This window comes from Pteropus medius, unplaced genomic scaffold (assembly GCF_902729225.1).
Source record: "Pteropus medius unplaced genomic scaffold, Ma_sr-lr_union100, whole genome shotgun sequence".
NCBI lineage: Eukaryota > Metazoa > Chordata > Mammalia > Chiroptera > Pteropodidae > Pteropus > Pteropus medius.
The window spans coordinates 6,128-30,719 of NW_024349505.1; the positions used below are offsets into that span (position 1 = coordinate 6,128).

The window sequence follows — 24,592 nt, forward strand, 5'->3', positions numbered from 1 at the left end:
AAAAAGATAAATTGGAACATTATTTTATAAGAGCTAATGTCTACTGAGTACTCCTCTAAGGGCTCTGTTATGACCTGATTTACTCCTTTATGACAATCCTACAAAGTAGGTATTTTTTCCGCTAGTTTAGAGATGAGAACACCAAAACTGAGATTAACCTACTCAAAGTCATAAGGACAGGTGTCTGAACTAGGATTTGAACCTGTGTCTATTGAATGCCAAGTGGTACCAGCAGACACCAAGCTATATGCTATGCTATCCCTGTAATACTGAAGAGCTTACATAGCATGTTGTTATCAGTCTTCTGCAGATTAAAAAAAATTGATGTTCAGAGAAGTTAAATAACTTGCCCAAAGTCACACAGCTGGGAAATATCTTAAAAAAAAATAAAATAAAATAAAAAATGTAATCTTGGTCTGATGCCAAAGTGCTTTTCCCACCATAAACACCATTTCTCCATGCTATCTCTAGATCACGATCAATCTTAATCACAGCCAGGGAAACGAATATAATCCCAGTTAACTAGAGTGAGCAGAGAATGGGTAGTGCCTTCTAATGTCTTGGTTAACTAAAATATATCTCTTGTGCTAATTTTCTAACAGTTATCAGTTCATTTTCCACCCTAAGTCAGCACAATATAATGTAATGTTTTCTCAATGATACAGTATCTTACATACCTCAGAACCATCATTATAAACAGCATTCGTTACTGGGAAACATCAAGGTGGATACAGAAGACACAGATGATTGGATTGAATGTGTAGGGATCCCAGAATTACTGAGGACAAATTAAATTATATTCTAATCATTTACCTTTTCTGTAATCAGAATGGGAAAAGGCCTCCAAAATGTTTCAGTTGAGTTGGGTTCATATTAATCAAGTTTACCCCAGTTTGTGTAAGTAGCTGACAAACTTCATTAAAAGTGACTGTTTTTCTCTTTTTGTGACTTGGTAAATCACAAAGAATGAAGCTTTCCCTGATTCCTGTGTACCACTGTGTTACCCCATCATCAGGGAGAAAAATGAGCTGTATAATTACCATTTGAGACATGAATCATCCTTGCTCTGAGGGTCCAGACCTGTTTGACTCTATAAAAGCAACTGAAGGTCGAAGTGCCAACGTGCATTGTCTGCTGTCCCCCAAGCTAATATAATTACCAAGCTACCGTGAGGAGATGAAGGTGCTCCCCGCATCTGGCCTCGCTCTCCTCCTCGTCACGGCTTTGAACTTTTCCACTGCAGCCCCCTCCCTATTTGCAGCCACCCCCAGGACCTCAAGGAACAACTACCACCTCTTACAGGTTTGTGACTCTTTGCAAGATTCCCTCTTCCTCCTCCTGCCCTGGAAAAACCAAAAGGGTATAATGAGAAAATAAGGAAAAATCTATTATTGTTTTAAAATCACCTTATACGTCCTTTGAAGTCTAATAGATACTGTCTTCTGTGCAGCTAAGACTGATGTCTAACGCACATTAGGTGTACGTGTCTCATGACTGAATAAATAAGTGAACAACTATTTATCTAGGTATCTTGCTTTTTACGGAAGTTGAGGTGGCTTGCAAAAAAATATATGCAATACAAAAAGATCAAAGCAGTATCTGAGGACTAATATAGGAGAAAGATAAGGGTAGAAAAATAAAAAATGAGGTGTAAGATTCACACACTAGAGATGGGTTGTAAATATAGTGCTAAACTTCCTAGCAGACCTCTTGTACTCACGAAAAACTTGTTCAAAATCTAAAATGAACCAAGTTTTTCCAGGGTGCCTAACTGCTTTTCATCTGAGAGTCTTTCCTCTCTAAAGTATATTCCCCACGTACTTTATTTATTTAAACTTTCTGTCTTTTCGCTTTTTAAAATCTCTCCCAACTGAGTGTTGGAAAGGATCTGATACAAATAATTCATACTAGAATTTTTGCAAAGAATATGTGTGACTCTAAGTGATTCAATGTATATTTGCTTCTAAGCATTTTTTGCATTTACTAGGTAAGTGTCAATCTTTAACCTAAAGAAATGAGTCTCTAATGATTGAACCTCCAACGTTAGTGAAAGGTATGTGGATGAAATGTTTTTCCACGAGGGCTTCTATTTCAAGAATGACAGCATATCTGCGACTATTAGCCCTGCCTCTGAGGTGCTTTCCTACCTGCCAGGCTACACCTGTGTACTGCTTCCTCAGGTGCACTTCAGAGCTGTTTTTCTCTCCTACATACCCGCACCAGCGTGTCCCTACAGTTGTTTACACTGTTCATCCATTCTAATTGGTCAGTCCCGCTGCCATACCAATAAATATTTTCAGTATCAGCCCTGCATATAAATAGTACACTGGATGCCAAATACAGGCCTGTTGAATTGAACTTCCTTTGACTTGAGCCCACTTTTAGATGAATTAAATTCAAAATAACATATCTCAGAACATTGAGGTCTCTTTTCAAATTATATTTCACTGCTGCCACCTAGCTTTGGGTTTCTTCTCCCCAGATGTAATTTTCTGTCCCAGCTTCATGTCATTCTGATTCAAAAACTATGGAGTTCTGTGACCTTCTGAGCCAGAACTGATCTGAGGTGGCTGAAGACTGACCTTCTAATCCAGGTTCAGACAAACCACGGCCATCGGCAATACCAGCCATGCCTGTTCGGTTGCATACCATCTATTACTGCTTTTGTATTGCAATGGAGTATGGCAAAACCGAAAATATTGACTATTTGCTCTTTACAGAAAAAAATTAACTGACACTTGAGCAGTATATGCAGGAATAAGGCCAGAAAGATGTGAGAAAAGCCATCCTTGCTATGAGTATTTAGAAAGAATTAGGTAGCCTTGGAATGTTGGGGATCCTTACTAATCCCTTAAGTCAGCTCTTCTCAGTCTCCCTTATGACATATTCTCAGAAAGACCTTTGACAAAGGACCAAGGAAACTTGTCAACACCTTGCCACCTGGCAAACTGCACCTTCTCCTGCCTGCCACAGCCCAGTTATCAGCCCTGGGCAGGAATATGTATCGCTCTTTAGCAGGCAGGAATGATCTGGGCAGACCTCTAAAGTGGGTCCCAGTGACTAGAAAAAAATTAATGTTTTTTCTAGTCACTGGGACCCACCTTATAATTTATAGAAGCACATAACAACTTTGGCAGCCTTAGAATACAACGAATGAAACGACATGAAAATAGGTAGTTTGAGTTCAGTCATTCAACAATTATTTATCTACTGCTTACTGCGTGCTATGTGCCAGGGTCTGTTCTAAGTACTGGATAAACATCAGTGAACAAAACAAGTCAAGTCTCTGTTCTTATGGCACTTACCTGGGGATGACAGAGGAGGTGGGAAGGTCCTGGGAAGAGATAAACAAGCGGTCAGTCAACAAGTGTCCAAGATTATTTCAAAAAGTGCTGTGAGATTGGAAAAATAACTAGGATAATAGAAAATGACTGGGACAGTAGGGTGGGGGAGCATTTTCACCTCAGTAATCCAGAAAGCCTTCTCCGAAGAAATGACATTCGAGGTGAACCTGAACTACATGAAAGAGCCAGTCATGTAAAGATCCAGAGACAGAACAGTCTGGGCAGAAAAACAGCAAACACAGCAGCTTGTGGATGAAGGCGTTTGAATGTGAGCATCAGGCTAATGTGGCAAGAGCTGAGAGACCACAGGAAGAGGGTACTGGCTGAGGCCCAGAGACACGCAAGGCCGGCAGATCATCTGCGGCCTGGAAGCCCATGCCAGTACAAGCGGCTTCCACACTGCTCTCTTCTTTCTAGATCACTCGCTGAGAGAGAACAAATGGCTTCTTGTGCCTGGAAACACCAGACAGGCAATGTTTCCATGTACCATATGCTTCTTCCCAAGCCAATGAACACAATAATTTACACTCTAAAAGACGAACAGTTTTTTTTAGTTGATCTATTTAATACCCACTTATATCCTTTAAATTCTAATTTGCTGATGAACATAAAAGCTTCAAAATAATGGAATGATAAAATGTTTACTTAGTCTCCTAATCTAGAGTTCTATTCTATGAGTTTCTTTGTTTTTTAAAAATTAATAATAACAATACAGCATTTAAAACAAGTTATTAAATTGCCCTTAAAAATAATATAAATTTTCTTATTATTAACTTATGAAGAAAATAAATAATAAAACTCTTTCAAATACGATCTGTTAAATTCAGGTGTTTTTACTACCATTTTACTTTCTGTGCATAAAGATATTTTTAAGTCGTTATTATATTTGGTTCCTACCTTTTGTACTGATTATCATGTCATAGAAAATTTTGATTTTTATACTATTTTCATAAACATCATTTTAAAAAGTTACAAATATTCCAGAATATGAGTGAGTTGTAATTTATTTAATGATTTCTTTTGTTAGACACATGATCTTCATTTGAACATTACTGTGAATGTCTTCATACATCAGCCTAATCTAAAGGGTTATTTTTTCAGGATAGATTTCCAGAAGTGGAATTAATGAGTAAAAGGATATACATTTTAAAGTATTTTAATACATTTAAAAGCATTTTCACAGTGAAGACCTCATTGGATTCTCACACTGCCGTGGTCAGTAAGACAGATACTAACCCCATTTTATAAATGAGAAAACTGAAACCAAAAGAAATGAAAGAAATTGCCCTAAACTTGTTAGAACCTAGGATTACCACACAGTTCTCACAACTCCTTTTCTGTGACTTAGCCAAAATAGAAAGAAATGTTCTCTATCAAACTTTGGAAGAGAAGTAAAGGGAAGACCACCTGACATCCAACCCTAAAATCCTGTTATTTTAACAGTCGGGGAGAGAGAAGAGTGAGGGGCAAATGGAAAAATTCTGGCGAGTCCTGGAATCTTTGACCCAGTGCCACAATCAGGTTTGAGCCAACAGCAGGCAAATGTTAGTATTAACACAAACACAATAATTGAACATTTTGTCTCTGAAAAGCATGCTAAAACTTTGTCAATAATTTTGGCAAGAAAGTTCCAGAATGATTTGGGCTCTCAGTACCGCAGAACATCTGATAATTCCTCATAGAAGCATACTTTCATATTTGGTCTAAAGAAAAAGAGCTCAAATATTAATTGAACATCTATTCTGCACCTGGAACATGTCAGGCACAAGGCCCATATCCAGGAAGGAGTCATGGTCCCCAACGGGAAGGAGATTGCAGCCAAGCAAGCCAGAGTTATGAGAAAGTGATGGACATCAGGGCAATGTGACAGGCATTTGCTGGTATAAGAACCACATCCTGTGGGAGCACCGCAGTGACCAATATTTGTTCTCTTTTTTAAGCAGGGATAGTTTCTAATTTTTTTTATCTTATTAAAAGGCACTGTTTTCATCCTATCTCTTATTACTGGCCTTAAACCTTGTGAGCTATAGATCTAGCACCTTGTGCAGATTTTAAAGGAAAAATGTTTTATTGTAAAAATTGTATATATTCAGAGTAGAAAAATTATAAAACATATATAACTAAAAAAGAGATATTCTCAGTTCCATCACTAAGACATAAACACTGGAACTCCTCAGTCTGTATCCTTCAAAACACTTTTCTATGACTGAAGCCAGAACTAGGGTGAGGGAGAGGTGAACACTGTCTTTATTTAAAATTTTGATATTTTGTGCATCGTGAATTTTTTGCATTAATTTTAATCCTTTAAATATTGCATTAAAATGTTATATTTCTTGATTACTGAGTTTTTGGTGACTCCCCCACTTCCTCACCCTAGTCCCAGATTATGACTATCCGTGTGTGTATATCCACAGGCACACACTTTTGTTGACAAACATGGCTTATTCTATAATAGTAGTTGTAAACCTGCTTTCCACTTAATATACCATGAGCATCCTCCCTCATATGACTATATTGTGTGAAACCAAAATCAGAATATAGAGTGCAACATACGACCTAACAAGGGAACAAAATATTTGAAATCAAAACTGTCTCAGAAAATAAGGAGTATCTGGTCTTCTGTGCAGAGCTTACCTCTGAAGAGCAGAATTCAGATTTACTGCAAGCATCACATTATCGCAACATCAACCTGAGCAAACAGGAATGGCTCAGACGTCATCTTGCAAAAAAGATCACAAACATAAAATGCTTATTTAAGATGGCCTAACCAGAGATAGACAGGGAACTAAACAGCCACACTTTTGTTTCAGAGTGCCTCATCCAGGCTTCGGGACCTGGCCCTCCATGCTGCCTCCCTTTTTCCCTCCTTTAGGTTCTCATCTCATTAAGATTTGTACAAAAAATTATTGTCAGGGAAATGAGATTCTCTCACAAGCAGGGTAGGGAGCAAGGATTGGTTGACACCACAAAAAGGAAGCAGAGCACCTTGTCCAAATGAGTGAGCAAGTCTTACACCTTTTTATTTTTTTCCTTAACAATTACAGTCCATGTTCATAGCAGAAAATTTTGGAAAAGATATAAAATAAATAAAATATAGGTAAAGATCAAAAATAAATTGTTGCCCATAACCCAGAGGTAAACAAGATTAATATGCAGACATATTTCCTTCCATTGTTACTCATGTTTACTATATATGACATATATTATCCATATATCAATTAGTATCTTAATTTTAATATTAATATACAAATTAACATTATTAGATTAATACAGATATATGATGAATGTAATATAAATACACATGTATTTGGTTTATTTTATTTATGAAATGATTCTAATCTGTATAAAGTTTTCTCTGCTTTTCTCAGTATATTGCCATTATATTGAGTGCATTATTCCATGACATTAAATATTTTTTAAAAATGTGATCTTAGTAGAGGCTTAGTATTAATTCACATGAATATATAATAATATATCTAACAAATTCTCTATTAGATATTAAGATTGCTGCCAATATATTTATATAGAAAAATATTTATATATAACATAAATTTAAAATAGACAATTTATACAGTATATAAATAAATATATCATTTTAATATGATATATAAATTATTTTATATACAATAAATATACCCTATATAAATATAAGTTTATATATATGTGTATATATATATAAATCTTTAGCTGCTCTTTGTTTATTTTCCTGAAACAAATTGGGTGAGTGAAATTTCTGGACCCGCAGCAGGCTCTGACTCTGCATTTGCAACACCCTGCCTCACTCACTTCATTTAAGCCGTCACAGAAAAGTGCTTCGAATGATATATTAGAGGTTTTAAGCTTTAATGTGCAAATGAAATTTTATAATGTGTGATTCATTTTACTTGACTCAAGGGACAAAGAGCTTGTCCCAGGAAACCAGCCCCATGAAAACAAGTTTAACCCCACATACTGAACACACCTGAACTGATTAAAAGCCTCAGTTGGGAAACAGATTGACCCTCTGCCTTTGTATAAGATGAGAGGCTGGAATATAAAGCCTCTGAGAGTTAAAAACACTGATTTTGCACAATGTTATAATGAAAATATGATACCAACAACTGCTTACCAGAGAAATAGAATCATTTGTTTTGCAAATTGGATACAACTATCAAAGACGAAAAATTATCCACGGGGAAAATGTTCATTTTCCATCAATTTTCTCTCTTAAAATATCCTTTTATTGTAGGAAAACTATAAAATGCCCGTGAGCAAAATAAATAAATAAAGGAATCTAAGCTCTCCACTACTAAAAGCTAATTATTGTTAATAATTTGGCATACCGTTTATCTTTTTAAGCTTTATCTATGCAAATATATTTTCCAAAAATGGGGATATGCTCTACACACTATTTTCTTTATACATCAGGAAAGTATTGTCCCTGTTTAACCTGAGCTTGAGTATTTCCCAGAGACTATGCTATAGATGTGTCAGCCTGCCTCTCCGTTGCAGGCGTACCTTGACAAGTATTACACAAAGAAAGGAGGGCATCAGATTGGCGAGGTGGTTGCACGAGGAAGCAATTCCATGGTAAAGAAGATTAAGGAGCTGCAAGCGTTCTTTGGCCTCCGGGTCACCGGAAAGTTAGACCAGACCACAATGGATGTGATCAAAAGACCTCGCTGTGGAGTTCCTGATGTGGCGAACTACCGCCTCTTCCCAGGTGAACCCAAATGGAAAAAAAATACTTTGACATACAGGTAATGAGATCGGAGTCTTTCCAAATTCAGAGAGAAATACTCTCTCTTTCTTTCCTTTTTTTCTTTTAAAAATACCTTCTTTCTGATCTGTATAAATAACGTGATTCATCACAACCATTAAAAAAAAAAGAACTTTTAGGTCCAATCTTTAAACAATGACAATGAAGAATTCACTAGAAAATATGACCTCAGGATTACTGTAATGGCCGACCATCTTAGGCGTTACAATTTTACCAGACAACACACTTATCTTTAAAGAAAAATAATCTAGTCTAGGGTTAATAATCTGATAGAACCAACCAGTTCTCTTAAAACAACCCCGTTCAATCAGAAGGGTATGCTAAAACTCACCTATCAATAAAATGTTTTCACAGATTTAGAAAATCATTTACTGATGACTTCTAGTGTCTACTATAGCCATACAATATTGGAGGTAAATTGGAGGCGTTCAGTTTGGGAGATAAATTGTCCTTTCTCGGTAGGCCCTTAGCCCCAGGCTTCCCCATTCTCCACATTATGCTCCCCTCCACCTCTACCTCCAAGCTTTAGCACGCCCTCCCTGGTCATCTTCTGGCTCCTCCTGCCCTAAACAAGGATTCTGTGTAACGCACGGGGACACCCCCAACCAGATCCTATATCCTCTGTGGGCTCTAGGTCCTCGCACGGGAATGCCTGCCCAGCAGCCTGGAGCAAGGTCGGCTGGACAGTGCATGGTGCCCGCCCCTCCTCCCAAAGGTGGGGTTGGAGGCAAGCACGCGGCGCGTGGACGTGTGGGCCTCGCTCATGTAGTACGGAGAGGAGGCATCGGAGAAGAAAGGCAGCCTCCATTTGTAGTTTTGCCCCAGGCCTCGCAAACGTAGGGGTTTTCCAAGTCGAAAAACAGACCAAGCAAATAGCGACAAGGAGTGGAACGGTGTGCAGGCTGCCGTGCCGAGGGCAGTGCCTGCGGTGGAGTAGAAGGTGCAGGAAGGGGAATGGCGGGAAGCAAGGCTGGAGAGGCTGCCGGGAAGGCAGCTAGGATGTGAGGCTAAGCAGTTTAGTCTTTATTCCTAGGGCAATGGCGAGCCAGGCCAGGGTAAGCAACAGATTTGGTTTTTTGGATGAGCACATCTGGTCGATATCTGTGAATGCAAAAAGGATGGACTGTTAAATAGTCCCAGAAGCGATGTGCTGGTCCTGGCTACTAACAGCTCACAAGAGCCAATCCTTAAATGTCTTCAATTTTGCAGACGGTTGTTAAGTTTCCAAGAATTTTGTGAGCTGGTTGCTAAACAAAGCCATTATTAAAAATTAAATTATATAAACTTACAATTAATTATATTAAAAAACGAAGGTAATCAAGACCACTTTTCTATTATTTTACTATATTTAATCTATGTTCACAAAGACATTTACATCTATTTTATTTGTATGGTGAAATTGTGCTGTTGCTCAATTCTTCCCAATTTCGTGCTCAGTAGTGGCAAGTTGGTAGCTTGGGAGTGTTTACAATATGGAAATCGGCAAACCCTACAAATCAAGAATTTTCGTCATAGATCCGGTTGTTAAACTGTGCCAGTACGCCGGTTAGTCCCTGTGATCCAATGAGACCCAAACCAGGCTACTTGTTAGTTGCTATGAGCTTTTGAGCCCATAAGGTGGCGCAGGGAACATAATTATTAAGCTTCAGCAAAAGAATTCCACAAAAATCAAAGCATTTGTTCCTTTTATGGAAAAACAATCTATAAGGAGCTGAACACACAATGATTATGAGATGATTCAGGGTAAAACTGGAAATTTTTATATAAACCCACGGAGTCTTTTCCATAATTTTCTTAAAATAAACTGTGTCACAAAAGTTTGGTCTGAGTATGCACTGCAAAGACAAGTTGTATAGATCAGGAAATTTGGGACTGGAAGACATAATATTCTTGTAAGAAGTTGGGCGGCCGCAAAACTGCCTCAACACACTCACACTGCCCATCCATTTTTGCTCCTGAACAACTTCCCTACCCACTCAGGAGAGTCTAGATCCCAGAATAACTTCTTAAAACAGAGGATTTAAAAAGACATAATATATCATGGTGCTTATGTACATCATAGATAGAACTGGGCTCAAATCCTAATCATAAAATGTTGATCATTATTATTAACTCTTAAAGTGTCGTGAGGATTAGGTGGTATATAACATTAAAAAGTGCTTAGAGCAGAGTCTAGGCCTTAGTATGTGTTCAAAGAATCGTAGCTATTATGACTATTATCATTCTCTAGACTCTGGGTCATGACTTTTCTCCATGTTCTTTTCTGCTGCTCTTCTTTTCTCTGTCTCTGTCTTCTTCCACCCAACACAGCATCAGCTCGAAGATATGGCTGATTTGTTTAGAATGTGAGGGAATTTCAAGGTACTTGCTACACAGAATCATGATAAATCACAGATTCATGTTATGCAGTGGGCTTGGCATATTTTGAAAGTATTAACTGGTCCCTTTAAGGGTCCTTCTGGTTTCCCGCTTCAACACTGAGGCTCCTTCCTCTCAGTCCCAACCCCTGGAGTTAATAATCTTCCTTCCCAACCCAGCACTGAGTTGAGCTATTTACCATCCTCTCTGTGGGACATGGTCCCTTCCTTTTGGGCCCCTAGGATTACCTCTGTTGGTTTCTGGTTTAGACCGTACCACCTGCATCAGAATAACCCCAGGGTATCTGTTAAAATGCAGATTTCTAGATCACACCTGTGTATTTTTAAATCTCTCTAGGTAGCTAACCACAGGTCCTAAAATTTGAGAACCACAGAGTATAAAATCACTAGCTTTTATTCATTAATTCATCCATTTATCAAGTATATTTGTTAAGTACCTACTATGTACAAGACACTGGACTAGGAGCTAGAGAAAGAAAATAGGCTCCGTCCTGTCTCAGGGTTGGCTCTCACAGACCTAGCTTTTCACTCTGTATCCATTATCCATCCCATCACAGCCCAAGGTCCCAGGTGGAAGAAAGTTCCTCTCTCCAGCCCTTCCTTCACATGCTGCCAGAAACGCCCCAGCCCTAGACTCCAGAGAAGCATGTCTTAGAGAACCACCAACAGTCTCTCTTTACCTGCTCTTTGTCCGAAAAAGAAACAAAACAAAACAAAAAAATGAAACAAACCAACAGAAAAACCTTTATATTTTCTGCCTGCAGATGTCGTTGTCACTCCAGGACTTGATGACTCAAGCCTTTTTCAGACCAAATGAGCCTCATTGTTTAGAGCTAACAGTTCCTCTTTAAGAATGTACTATTTTAAGGAAAACATTCCCCCAAGGCCCTGGAGAAATCCCGATGGTCTTTGCATAAGAATTTGCAAAACCACAAAACTCCGCATTTTTATTTTTTACAATTGAAAATTTTCAGTCCCTTATGAAGAAAAAGTGATCCCTTCTCAAAACCACATTCGGGAAAATGAACTTCTTGGAACTTGTAATATTACTCAAGGTATTATTCTTTAAAATTAGCAATAACCTGATAACAATGAAAGCTCAACTGTTTCAGCACCAGATTATCTCAGCTCTTTCATTTCTCTACTTTATTTTTTTTATTGTTTAACATGTTTCAGTAATTTAACAAATATGAAAGCAAAATGAGAATTATTATTTGGGAAAAAATATGAATTATAAATTCACATCAATATTTTCATTTTTTATTTATTTTATTTTTTATTAAATTTATTGGAGCAATGTCAGTTAATAAAATCATACAGGTTTCAAGTATAAAATCCATTTGCATTTTGTGTTCACTACCCAAAGTCAAATCTCCTCTATCACCATGTATTTGACCCATTTACCCTTACTACCTACCTCTCCCCTCCCCTTTCTCTCTGGTAACCACTAAATTATTGTCTGTGTCTACGAGTTTTGTTTGTTTGTCTTGTTTGTTTGTTGCTTTCAGTTTTATGTCTCAATATTTTCATTTTTCAATACAAACGAAATAATTCTTGGCTTTTTCACCTAGGAGCATTTACTGAAAGAAAAACATGTCCCTTCTATTTTCACAGAATATCCAAATACACATCTTCCATGACTTCTGCTGATGTGGACAAAGCGATAGAGATGGCCTTGCGGGCCTGGAGTAGCGCCGTCCCTCTGAACTTTGTGAGAATAAATTCAGGAGAAGCAGATATTATGATATCTTTTGAAACAGGAGGTACTGTAGTGCTTCTTGGATTTTGTCTTCTGATCCAGAGGAGAAATGTCCTAATACTTTTTCTACTACAATATTTAATCTAAGTGATCAGCACAATACTTCTTCACACAGTGGTGTGATAGGAGGCAGAGTCCAAGTTCATGGCGAAGTCATGATCTTCATCTGGCCAGAAAATAGAACCAGAGGAATTCTCAGCATTTCTTGTCATCATTAGACTGAGCTGTACGTTGGACTCAGCTTTTATCATGGTTTTGCCACATTAGCGACAAATTCTGTCAGATTTAGCTTTCCCACTGGTTGGGAGGCCAGAGGACCTAGCCATTTCCATGATGATATTCATTGTTATATACCTCCTTCAGTATTAGCCAAGAATCTCCCACCTTGAAATAAATTCCACGGCAGCCTTGACAGCTTTCCTCCTGCCCCAATGGGTGGGAGAGTGGTGTTGCTGTCTCACCTCCACTTGCAGACTACTTTGGGAATGACCAGGCCTGCCTCCAACTTGCTCACTTCTCCATTCCTCACCCACCCTGGTAAGGAGGAGAGGCATAACTTTGCATAGGGATTGATGGAGCGCTCTGAGCCCTTTTCAGAGAAGCATATCTAGTTAGAAGACAAAGGAAAGGTCATGAAATTACTTTCTTTTCTTAGCTTCTGAATAGTCAAGGTAAGTGAGTTCTACTGCCTCTTCCTCTCCAAGGATAACATTTCCAGGTGTTTCTATTGTTTCAAGTCTTGACTTAATTTTAATCTGAAGCTAGGAGGGAGAAAATCAAGCAAGTCCTGAGTGTGAACCCTTTAGAGATGGCCCATAGTGGATCCTGCTTCTCCCAGAGAATCAGGTCACCTGCAGTAAAATGGCAAGACTGTGTGGCTCATAGCAGCTTTGCGGGCCATGGAGTTAACATCTGGCTCTCTCTTGATCTTTCACACTTGTACCCTATCCTATAAAACACAAGCTAACCAGGGATGTGATGCTGTTTAACCAGGTGCCACACTGCAACTAAACCTAGAAAATGACACACCAGAACTTGTTTTTTTGGTTCGTAATAAAACAGTGTATCCTCACTAATATCCCTCATTTTACTCTTCTTCCTTTTCTATTAAATTTGTAACAAACTGTTAATTAAATGTCAATAATAAAACAAAAATATATAAAGTTTTAAAAGTTAAGATTTTATAAACACCTTTATTACTTTCATGAGTTTTACACATGAAAGTATATCAGAATTACAAAGAACTTTGTTTGACACTCCTTAAATTGTATTATATTGTACTGTGCTGTAGAAACACAAAGCACACACTTATTCAGTTTACTATTACTGCCTTAGCTGAATCAAATGTTGAGAGCTTCACTCTGCCAACATGTTCACATTCAAGTCAGTGGACGAGGTTGCTATTGAATGACCATCTGTGTTTTCTTCTTTTGTAATCTACAGCATGGGCACAATTCGCAGTATGCCACATGTCAGTTAACAGATATCACAAGAAAAACAATACCAGAACAGTTTTTTAATTTTTAATGCTTACAATCTTTAAAATACAAAATAGCCCTTTTAATTTTCCAATGGACAGATTAGTCATTAACATTGAACTTCTTATTATAAAAAAATGAATATTGAAAATCTCTCTGTATGAGAAGTGTCAGTGCTATTCAAAAAGTTTTCCATTCCCTGTAATGTTATGCACCCATCCAAACTGTTAGAGAGACTAAATACTATTGGCATCTCTCCCCACTTATTTAGATCACGGGGATTCCTACCCATTCGATGGGCCTCGAGGGACTTTAGCTCATGCATTTGCACCTGGAGAAGGCCTGGGAGGAGACACACATTTCGACAATGCTGAGAAGTGGACTATGGGAAAGAATGGTATATATGCACAATTCACCATAACCTGGAAAATATTGTACCTTCTTCTGGGCCTCCATCATGAAACCTTGAGGTTCAACGTCCCAAGCCACCCTTTAACTAGGGGGGCTGGCTAGGAAAAACAAGTAAGCCAAAAATCCAAAAGGGAACACCATAAGGGAAAAGACCCACCCTTGGTCTCATGCTGTAGACTTGTCTGATCTCTGGTTCATAATCTCAAAAAGCAGCTATCCCCTCCTCGACACACCGCTCATTTTTTTTCAATGACATAGTATTTATTGTTTCTTACTTATACATTCAAAATGACCTGAAGGAATTGCTTCTCTCCCAAGAAGTGTGATGGGGGTGGGTATAAAAGTTCCAGAATATCATGCCTGTCATCTGAAAATCTTCAGTGTGAAATGTGTGTGAATAAAAAGGAGTAGGCTGTAATAGCAGAGAACTAGTAAAGTACTTGTGGCCTAAATCTATATATTGTTGCCACTATTATCATTTTGCCACTATTAGCTCTAGTTAGATCCCTTTTTCATCAATCTGCCAAGCATCAGTGACAAGGAACAAAATGAGCTGATTTCCATTTCCTTTCTTCCAAACCTCAAACCTCCTAGCTAAAGGGGAAAGAACTAGACTAAAGTTAGCAAACTAAGTGACAGAATAACCTACCAACCTTTGAATAGTCCAGTTATGAAAAGAAAATTAGTTAACTGTGATTTGGGCATAAATTCTCCTGTAAATATGGAAGATATTGAAAATAAAACCCTGTGTTGATGCTGCCTTTTTCTCTCTCATATTGTCTAGGCTTCAATTTATTCACTGTCGCTGCTCATGAATTTGGCCACGCACTGGGCCTGGCCCATTCCACAGACTCCTCGGCACTGATGTACCCAACTTATAAGTACCAGAATCCCTATGGATTCCGCCTCCCCAAGGATGATGTGAAAGGGATCCAGGCATTATACGGTACAATCGCTACACTTCTTTGATGACTAACTCTGAAATTAACAGGCATTCAGTCTCCAACTTAGAGAAAGTATACTTTGCCAGGAGTTAACCTGCGGAGGTAAAGATGAAGCTAGAGACAGCAGCCCCAACTGTGTCCTCTTGTGAAGAGCTTATTTACCAGATATGAATATTGCTTTTTTCTAAGATGTGCAATTAAATTTTACGTCCTTATTCTAGAGTATATTGGTCCCTTGACAGCGATAGAAAATATAATCATTTGTCTGTTTTTTAAGTGTATAGGTCAGGATTTAGACATTGAGAGAGAATGAATATATTTTATTGTTCATATATATGGTGCTTACCCATTTGTAGATAAGTGACCTTATTTTCCTAAAAACAGCAATTATGATAATAACTACACCACTCAGTTGTATAGACAATCTGCAATTTACAACAATGTCATGAGTCATCCCACACCATCCTCATGACCAGCCTGTGGGATGTGAAATGTTTTCCTCATTTGACAGCTGAGAAAGCTGAGACTCAAAGACAGTAAGTATCCCAAAATATTCAAAATTATCTCATGTTAACATTCTTTCACAGGTGGTAAAGGATTATTAGAAACTCTATATCAAATCTTCCTTAACAGAAAGACAAATACGTTAATTCATGAGAAGCAATCTTGATACATTCTTAGACTTGACACTTTTTTTTAATGGATAAAAGGCAGAAAAATCTAGAAACTGATTTTCCCTTCAGACTCAGAGGCTGGTATTCAGCCTTTACTTTTGGAGCCTCTCCTCATTTTCTCAGCCTAGAAAAGGGCCTAGGGGCCCAGACCCCCCACGCCTTTCTACACGTCGGCCAGCCCATCTGGCTGTTTAGAAATGAGCACACACATGTGTAAACAGTCGTATTTCATCTGAGACATAAAAGACAAATTTTTTTCAAAGAAGTGTTTGGCCAGCTCTATCCACTTCAGAGAGGAGGTAGGTGATAGTTCTGCTCCTCCTTTGAGAAACAGTAAAAAGTACTGTCAATGTCTCCATTTTGGAAACTTGGCTCCAGAGTACCCAGTGGCAGGGCTCCAATGGAAAGCAATTCTCTTGGGTCACCAAGAAGGACTGAGCCCAAATACTTGCCTGCTGTTTATAGATCCTTCTGTATTGGAAACTCACCACCATTCTCATGGCTGCAGTCACTCAGTCAGGAGCTGAAGCATATCTTTTGACATGGCCATTTTTGCACAGGTGAACAAAATGTAAATACTTAGTTTTATATTGCCGGGGAGCATGCCCATCACCCACCATTGACCACCTTGACACTTCTGACCCTTAGCAGAGTGCTTGGCACCTAGTAAGTGTTGAAAAAAAGGTAGCACATTTCTGATCTGACCATTTTCCAGTTTCTGATCTTTTCCCAAAGCCTCACTCCACCTCACTCCGCCTCACAAGACTTAACCAAGAGCGGGGCCCTGCCAGGGGCAATGGCTCAGGCAGCTGCAGATCATTTTTCTGTAGCTGGCAGATGGTCCTCAGGAGTGCAGAATGGGAGACGAAAACTCACCAGCCACTCTCCCAAGAAGCAGGCCCCTGTTTTACGAGAGGATTCACCAGAAGATATCTTTAAATAGTAAACACCTTCAGTGTACTTCAATACCACAAGAATTCTCTGACTTTCCTGAGTTCCTAATAAAAGGTTTATGCACAGTGCAGGATGCCCAAAAGTGGATGAAAATAATGCAAAAACACATAAGAAAGTTATAATCTTATTGAGAACATAGAACTTAGTTACAAAGAAACCATAAGTGGCAACTTTTAAAATACATTTCTAATTTGGAATGCCTATCACTACCAAAGAAGTTATGTGTAATAAAAAACAAATAGCTACCATTCTTTGAACATTTACTATATGCCAAACACTCTACGAAGTGCTTTTAGTAGAGTGAATTCTCACAAAAACCTGAGGTAGGTACTATTATTGCCCCTCCTATTTTGCTAATGAGGAAACCGAGGCTTCAAGAGGTTAAATTATTTGCCTGTTTATCACACAACTCAGCAACTAGTGAAGCTGGAATTCAAACCAAGGTCTGCCAGCCATCGACAACCATGCTCTTTATCGCCTTGTCAAATGAGGCGAAAGTGGGTTTCTGGAGCAGAAGTGTGCACACTCGCGATTCCTGGCAACATTTGACCACGTCACTTTGAATCCTAGGACCTCGGAAAACATTCCCGGGAAAACCCACTGTGCCCCACACCCCACCTCATAGTCCTTCCATCCCCGACCTCTGTGACTCCAGCTCGTCCTTTGATGCAGTGACAATGCTGGGGAAGGAGCTCTTATTCTTCAAGGACCGGTAAGCCCAAGCCGAGCTTTAGACAACAAAGTTGTCCTAGAAGTGTGACGAAATGATTTATAAACCTTTTTCATTCAACAGTGTCTCATCTTTCCATGTCAAAGAATTTTAATTTTCGTCTTCATTTTATATAAGTATATATATTCCAATGAATAGATATATCATTACCCAATTAGCCAAACCCATCCTATGAACATCTAGATTATTTCTCACTTTTAAAAATTAGGAACAGCTTAAACTGAATCTTTAACAATGGATGGGCATCCACTTTTCAAAAGCAAATTAGAACAGAGCCCAGAAACCCAGGTTTTAGCATCAGACTAAGATGATTTAAATTCTGACTATGCTTCTTACTAATCAGGTGACCTTGGGCAAGCAATGTGCCAAAAACATAGCGAATGATCAATAAATATTTAGGAGTAGGAATCATAAAATACGTACAATGGATTGAGGCTTAGAAACTTGGTATATTCATTATTATTTACTTTTGTTGATTCTTTTATTAACACTTATTATTGATTCTTTTTTATTAACACCTATTATTGATTATTACCAAAAGTAAACTGAAATGGAATTAATGAACATTGGCCCGGGAGCAATTGGCAAGGCACAGAGCAAGAGAAGCCTGGAACACCATGCTACGTAATGCTGGTTTCATCTAAAGGATAAGGCTGTCAGATTTTACATTGCCCACATATGTGCATACAGCTCTGGTTGAATGATAAAGAAATGAGATGCTAACCACGGTGGTTGTGATAGGGGCAAAGGAGACAATGCAGTCAAAGATATTACTCCCTTCCATGCAATTATAATTGTTTTCTTTGAAAAACAAAAAGGAAAAAGATGTTTAAAAACCCTCTACCTATCAAACTATGAACATTTAGTAATTACTTACTGTTAAGTAAATATATCTTTTGACAAAGTCTTGACTGCTGAGGGTAGCAACAAACTAGAAAAGGAGGCATAGATGCAAGAGACATTTAGAAATGAGTGGTTAAGAAGAGATACAGAAAAACAGATGGCTGACTAACATGTATCTGCTTAGTCATCACCTTCTCATTTTCTCTTCTGTCAGATTTGATGACCTACTGTGGTAGGGCAGGTAATCCCAAAGAACTAGAAAGAGCTAGAAGGAGGACAGGGGGTCAGGAGTGGTCCCCTTCCAGCACTGGATTTGCCACTAACTCTCCATAGGAACTTGAATCTCTCTTTCTCCATTTTAAGATGAGGTGTTGTATGATATTAATAGTGACTTCAGTGTGCTCAGTTCTTACCACCTGCACACTTTGTTATCAAATCCTTACAACTACACTGTGAGGTATGAATTATTATTCTCTCTTTATAAGATCCAGAAAGGATAAGCAACTTGTTCAAGAGCACATTGCTAGTGAGGGGTGGAACTGGGACCCTCACCTACATTATCACATGGCAGGACCTGTGCTCCTAACTCCCTGCTCCTGTGCCTCCAGAGCTAGAATCCCATGACCCTATAGCTCTGATCCCCTCCCAGCTGTCACCAAAAGTCCCAAAGTGCTTGCTAAGCCTGGACAAAGAACAAAGAATTCTTTCAAGTCACAGCTACAATGGCAACCTGGGGGCCATTATGAAAGAGCTCCCAGTCTGTTCTCTCCCACCCACAAGACTGGAATTCCCCATCACCAACAACAGTCTGTTGAGACATTTCAAACTGTGGATGTAATAACCACATGGTTTGTTTCCAAAGCAAAATGGAATGCAGTACCTTTTACAGTCACCATGAGATTGTTACATATTCTCCATATTGTACAAAGGCACATCAGTACATTAAAATGTTCTCTTTGAAGAGAAATAAACTTCAGCTACAATAAATTGAAAGTCACATATATATATTTAATTCACATATATTTATTCTTTATAATAGATGACAAAATATTGAGACTATCTCAGATTTCCTCAGGCATTTAGGGAAGAGAATAGGGAAATGACCGAATTACAGTCATACCAAAATTATATCTGCATCTCTCAGATTACTCTGGGTTTTACACAGTATCATTTAAAGGTAAAATCAAGAATATCAAAATCAGCTATAGGCCTTAGAAGAAAAATAACATTTTACAAATGGCGTAGTAAAAAGTTTGATCACGTCTAACTTCTTCATTTTAGAGACAAGAAATCTAGGTCTCTCAGCCCAGCAAACCCTCCACTGCAACCCGGGTCTTCTGACTCCCAGTCCTGAGTCGATTCTGTCACTCACATAGAAAACTTTCTGACTATGCCCCAAGAGGAGCACTAAATTTTCACTTGAGTGAACTTATGCCTTTCGACTGGTATGCATCTGAGTTAGTTAAAAAAAAAAAAAAGCACTCAGGCTGCCCTTGGCCTGCAGGTCCTATTAATAGCCACAAGGAGGAGGATGTTCTTAGACTATTGAAGTTTCCCGTAAATGTTTGATAGGCAACTCCAAATTCTGTTTTATTTTCAAAATAGGATTCTCTTTTTTTAGATAAAGCTGTCAATCACTACTTTCACACTTTGAAAGATGTTATGTATCTTAGAGAGCAAACAAAGACATTTTTGAGGGTATGCAAGCAGGAACTGAAGAGAAAGGTGAATGGAAAAGGCATTCTGAAGGAGTCACCAGCAGGACTTGGACACTAATTTGGTGAGGAGAACAATGGAAAAGAAAGAGTCAAAAGTAGTAGCAGCATCCACGTAGATAGGAAAATCAGGATTTGTGGGGCACATGAAGCAAAACTCAATGTTAGGTGTGTCAAATTTCAGGTGGTGAAGATTCTTGTGAGGTTTTACAGGAATAAGCTAGTACTCAGAGGAGAGGTCATAGTTAAAGGCTTCATAGGGTATGGGATCTCCCACATGGAGGAGACAGGTAAAGATGTGAAAATAAACTCTAATAATAATGATAACTGACAGTTCGTGATCATTTATAGTGCTAAGCATTTAATAGACACTTATTCATTTAATTCACACTTATTATCATGGCTGGAATTGTAACCTAAGTCTACTTGACTCAGAGACAGGTAGAGCCCCAAATAAATTAGAGAAAAGAGGCTTTTTTTTTTTTTAGGTGAATTACAGTGGAAATGCTGCTAGAAGTCAACAGAAAACTGAAGAAAAGGGACTGACTGGCCAGGATAATTAAGGAATGTAGTTTCAGTGGAGTAGTGAGGAAGGAAGCCAGTACATATGGAATGAAAGAACAATTTGTGGGGAGCACATGGAGATGGTAGATCCAAATCATTCTGTTGAGAATCTTGTTGATAACGAAGGAGGGTAAGTCAAGATAATAGCTGGAAGAGGCATCAGGGTCAACTGTGGGAAGGAAGGACAGTAAACTCAGTAACCACTACTATGAGACAGTATGTTTGGAATCTAGCATTTCCCATAGTTCCATGGGCTTGAGGGAAGCCAGCACAACTGAAGCAGAAGTCTTCCTCCTTCACAGTCTGGAGATATGTCTTTTCTATAAGGCTGCATCATTGAAAGTCAACAAATGGCATTATATTTACTTAGGCAGATTCTATTATGTATTAAGAATTTAGACAAAGAGGCAGAGAAGGTGCACTAAAAACTCTGACTCATTTCTTCTGAACTTCCCCCTGGCTGAGGATGAGGACCTTCACGTCTTCACAGGTTATGGCTTATTATCTCCTCAGAGGGTTACAAATGCTGAATTTAAGGGTACTATGCTTTGACTATTTTTGACTGTCTCACCATGAGTTTTTAATTTTATAAGCTATATTTTGCTTGGACTCAGTGAGTTGGTTGATTTCTTGGCCTCTAAAGTATTCTGATATAAGCAATTCTGGTTAGTGAACCCCTCAAAATGAATGGCTTCTCAGCTAATGATGTAACAGTTTATACTTCAAAGTTTCTAGTGACAGAAATATTTTATGTCAGGGAGACAAATTTAGAAGAAAACTTAGCTATTTGATAATACTCTAAGTTTAAGTTTTACATATCATCAATTAATAAATTTGTAGAGCGAAACATGTCTTTTTCAAGTATCTAAAAAAATTGTAAAATTAGTCAAGAGTTTATAAAATGCTTTCATATGTAATATCTCAATTGATCCTTTGAAGTATTAGCGGAAACATTATTAATGTTCTCCGTCTTATTTGACAGAAGGAAATTGAGTCTCAGAAAAAGTAAGCGACTCACATGAGGTCACATATCCAATGATAAACAAGGTTTCAAGCACCCTTTGCTTCTCTTACTGCACCACATTGACCAATCTCAGGGGAGAGGAGCAGCAGTTCAATTGTGAGCATCAATAAGATAGGAAGAAGAAAAATACCTCTTTCCCATCAAAGTAGGAAGACAGAGAAGAACAAAGTCAAGGAGAGGAAAGGGTTGAAAAGGATGGAAAATCGTGCTGAATTATCTTGATAGTCCAGCAAACAGGAGGTGAAGGCATCTCCTGAAAATGAACGACTGATGGGATCAGCTTAGGAAAGTGGAGAGTCACGATAGTTGGGTATTAGAAAAAAAGAAAAAAAAAGTTTAACATAGATCAAGTCCCAGGATGTACCAGGCACTATGCTAAAAGATGAGTAAAACATGACCCTGCCCCCAAGAAGTTCACAGGACCGACAAAGAGCTGCAAGAAACCAGGCGAAGGTTACCAGTGACCTAATCTCAAACTTAATGAATCAGTCACTGTTCTTTAGTAAAAGGGAATGAAAATTCCAGAGAATATGAAAATCAATGATCAAATAAGTTCCACTCAACCCTCTGGCACCCATTTATTTTGCCAACAAATATTTACTGAGCCCTGACTATGTACCAGGCACAGTGCTGGCTCCTGGGTACACAAAGATAACAGTGCAGCTACATATCTAATCAGCAGGTCTATAATATCAATAAAGTCCATTGTTTTGCCTTCTTTATCAAAGATCAGATTACAGACCATTGATATGATCTGTTTGTCTGTTTCTATTACTGGTTACAATACATCCTGCAGCTATTCTTTTCTAACAAGCTCATAGATATTTTTTTTTTTTTGGCTTATGTTTTAAATCCATTTACAGATGTATTATAAGGTTACTTACTGTATTCTTTTTTATTAATTTTAATTCATTTATTATTGTAATCTATAGCTCTAAGATTGTAAATCCTCTAAGTATGTGTTCTGTTGCTTTATTACCCACCAGACATAGTTTTTCTTCATTAGTTACTGAAAATTTTCATGATTATAGATTCCTTTTAGAATTTGTGATACTTTATATAAATGATGGGTAGAGTTTATTTCTACCTTATGCGTTCAGTGTATACATTATATTATATTCTAACAACAGTATTTAAACCAGGGTTTCTCAACTTTGGCACCACTGACATTTTGCCTAGATAATTCTTCGTTGTGCAGGCTGTCCTGTGCATTGTAGGATGTTTAGCAACAGCCATAGCCTCTACGCATTAGACTCAGTCCTAGTTGTGACATCAAAATTGTCACTAGCGTTGCCTAATGTCCTCTAGGCACAAAATCATTTTTGATTTAGAATGACTAGTCTACCTCTATTTAATCCTCACAATACCCACGGCATCCTAAATTTGGGTTTATTTAGTAAGGAATTTAAGATTCTACTACCAGTAAAAAGTTCCAAATGTATCTTTTCAGTTTGCCTGCACCCTTAATCACTATGCTTTACTACCTTCCATATTGAATCATTCGAGACATCAATGTCTTGTAATTTCAAATAAAAAATAGGGTTCAGTTTTGCCTAGAGTCACTTGTTGATTTTTAATGAGAAATGAAAGGAAACACATCCCAGCTTCAGGTGCCTGGGAGAAAGTCAGCTGTACCTCATCAGAGACATAATTCAGACAGAGCCCAGTTAAGTGAGGATGTATCTGCTCCCCCTCCAGCCTGCTTTCCCTACTTCCTCATCCCCACCATTATAATCTCCAGAAATGCACACTTCATGTCTTAGTAGGTATCTAGCACAGTGACTTGAACGGAATCAGCATTTCAGAACTACATATTGAATTAAATTAATTGGAAAACACTTACTTTTCACAATCCTATTCAAGTTCCCAATTAGTCCATTGTTTTTGCCTCCCTTATCAAAGATCAAATTATGGACTATTGACATGATCTGTTTATCTATTTTTATTATTGGATTCTTCTGGATACCCAAACCTGTGCTCATTTTGTGGTGGAGAAAAAGGAGCAGAGGAAAGCTGTCCCTCTTGCCTTCAGAAAAAGCTAGGTTTGACTAGACAAGTTATAAACAAAGAAAAACCAAAGATCACAAGGCTGAGAATGAGCAAGTAGTAAGATAGGGTATGTAATGAAAATCAAGACAACTGAAGTCTAATTCAGGTCTATCTCCTCTTAACAACCAGATGAAATATGGGCCCATAATCCTTTCTTGTTCTCAGTTTTTCATCTGGTAATACATGTGTTCTAGGTAAGGCTGTGATGTGTAGGGCCTGGGGCCAGGCAGTATACCCTAAATTGACTCTTGCCAATTGTGTGTGGTGTATGGTGGGTGTCCAATGAATGGGTAGTTAAGGCCAAGGCAAATAATAATTTTTATAATTATAAAATATAATATTTATAATGCACTTTCATATATATTGTCTCCGTTGATCTTCATAATGGTCTCATGAGATAGGCCAGGTATTATTATTTGCATTTAAGAGATGATAAAAATGAGGCTTAGAGATGCTGGTCAGTTGGAACTCTAGCCTACCTCTAAGTGAAATGGGGTACCACTGTGTGTTCCCAGAACATCATGAATTTAACTCTTTTAGAACTGATGATCACTCTGAATTAAAATTGCCTCATTACTTATCTGTCTCTACTACTAGATTGTAAGCTTCTTGATGGCAAGGCCTGGATCTTGTTCAATGTTTCATTCTTGATGTTCCATAAATATTTATTAAAATAACTGAATAGGAAAACTCAACATAAGATTTGAGGAATTCCTACACTAACTACATGGAAAGTTAAATGTCAAAACTTTATTACATTTTCTCTGTCCACGAATAATTTTCTGTATTGATTCTACCTTCCATGGAGTCAAGTAAACTATTCATATTTTATAAAATTATTTTTAGCTGCAAAAATCAAAATGGACCATATTTACATTGAAAGTTTCAGCCCACAACCATCGCGTATACTGCCATAATTTTATGGAAATAATGTTGGAAAAGTAGATGCATGAGTTGCTGAACCTT

General features: G+C 38.1%; 1 protein-coding gene across 1 annotated transcript in view; it reads left to right on the forward strand.

Annotated features, from left to right (window-relative positions):
- Positions 1-1,176: 1,176 nt before the first annotated feature.
- The window catches only part of MMP20 (matrix metallopeptidase 20), a 37,572-nt gene continuing 14,156 nt past the window's right edge, over positions 1,177-24,592 (forward strand). Inside the window, exons 1-6 of the mRNA XM_039881933.1 lie at positions 1,177-1,302; positions 7,836-8,083; positions 12,096-12,244; positions 13,990-14,115; positions 14,914-15,075; positions 17,272-17,413. Coding sequence (XP_039737867.1) covers positions 1,177-1,302; positions 7,836-8,083; positions 12,096-12,244; positions 13,990-14,115; positions 14,914-15,075; positions 17,272-17,413 — 953 coding nt within the window. The remainder of the gene's footprint in view (positions 1,303-7,835; positions 8,084-12,095; positions 12,245-13,989; positions 14,116-14,913; positions 15,076-17,271; positions 17,414-24,592) is intronic.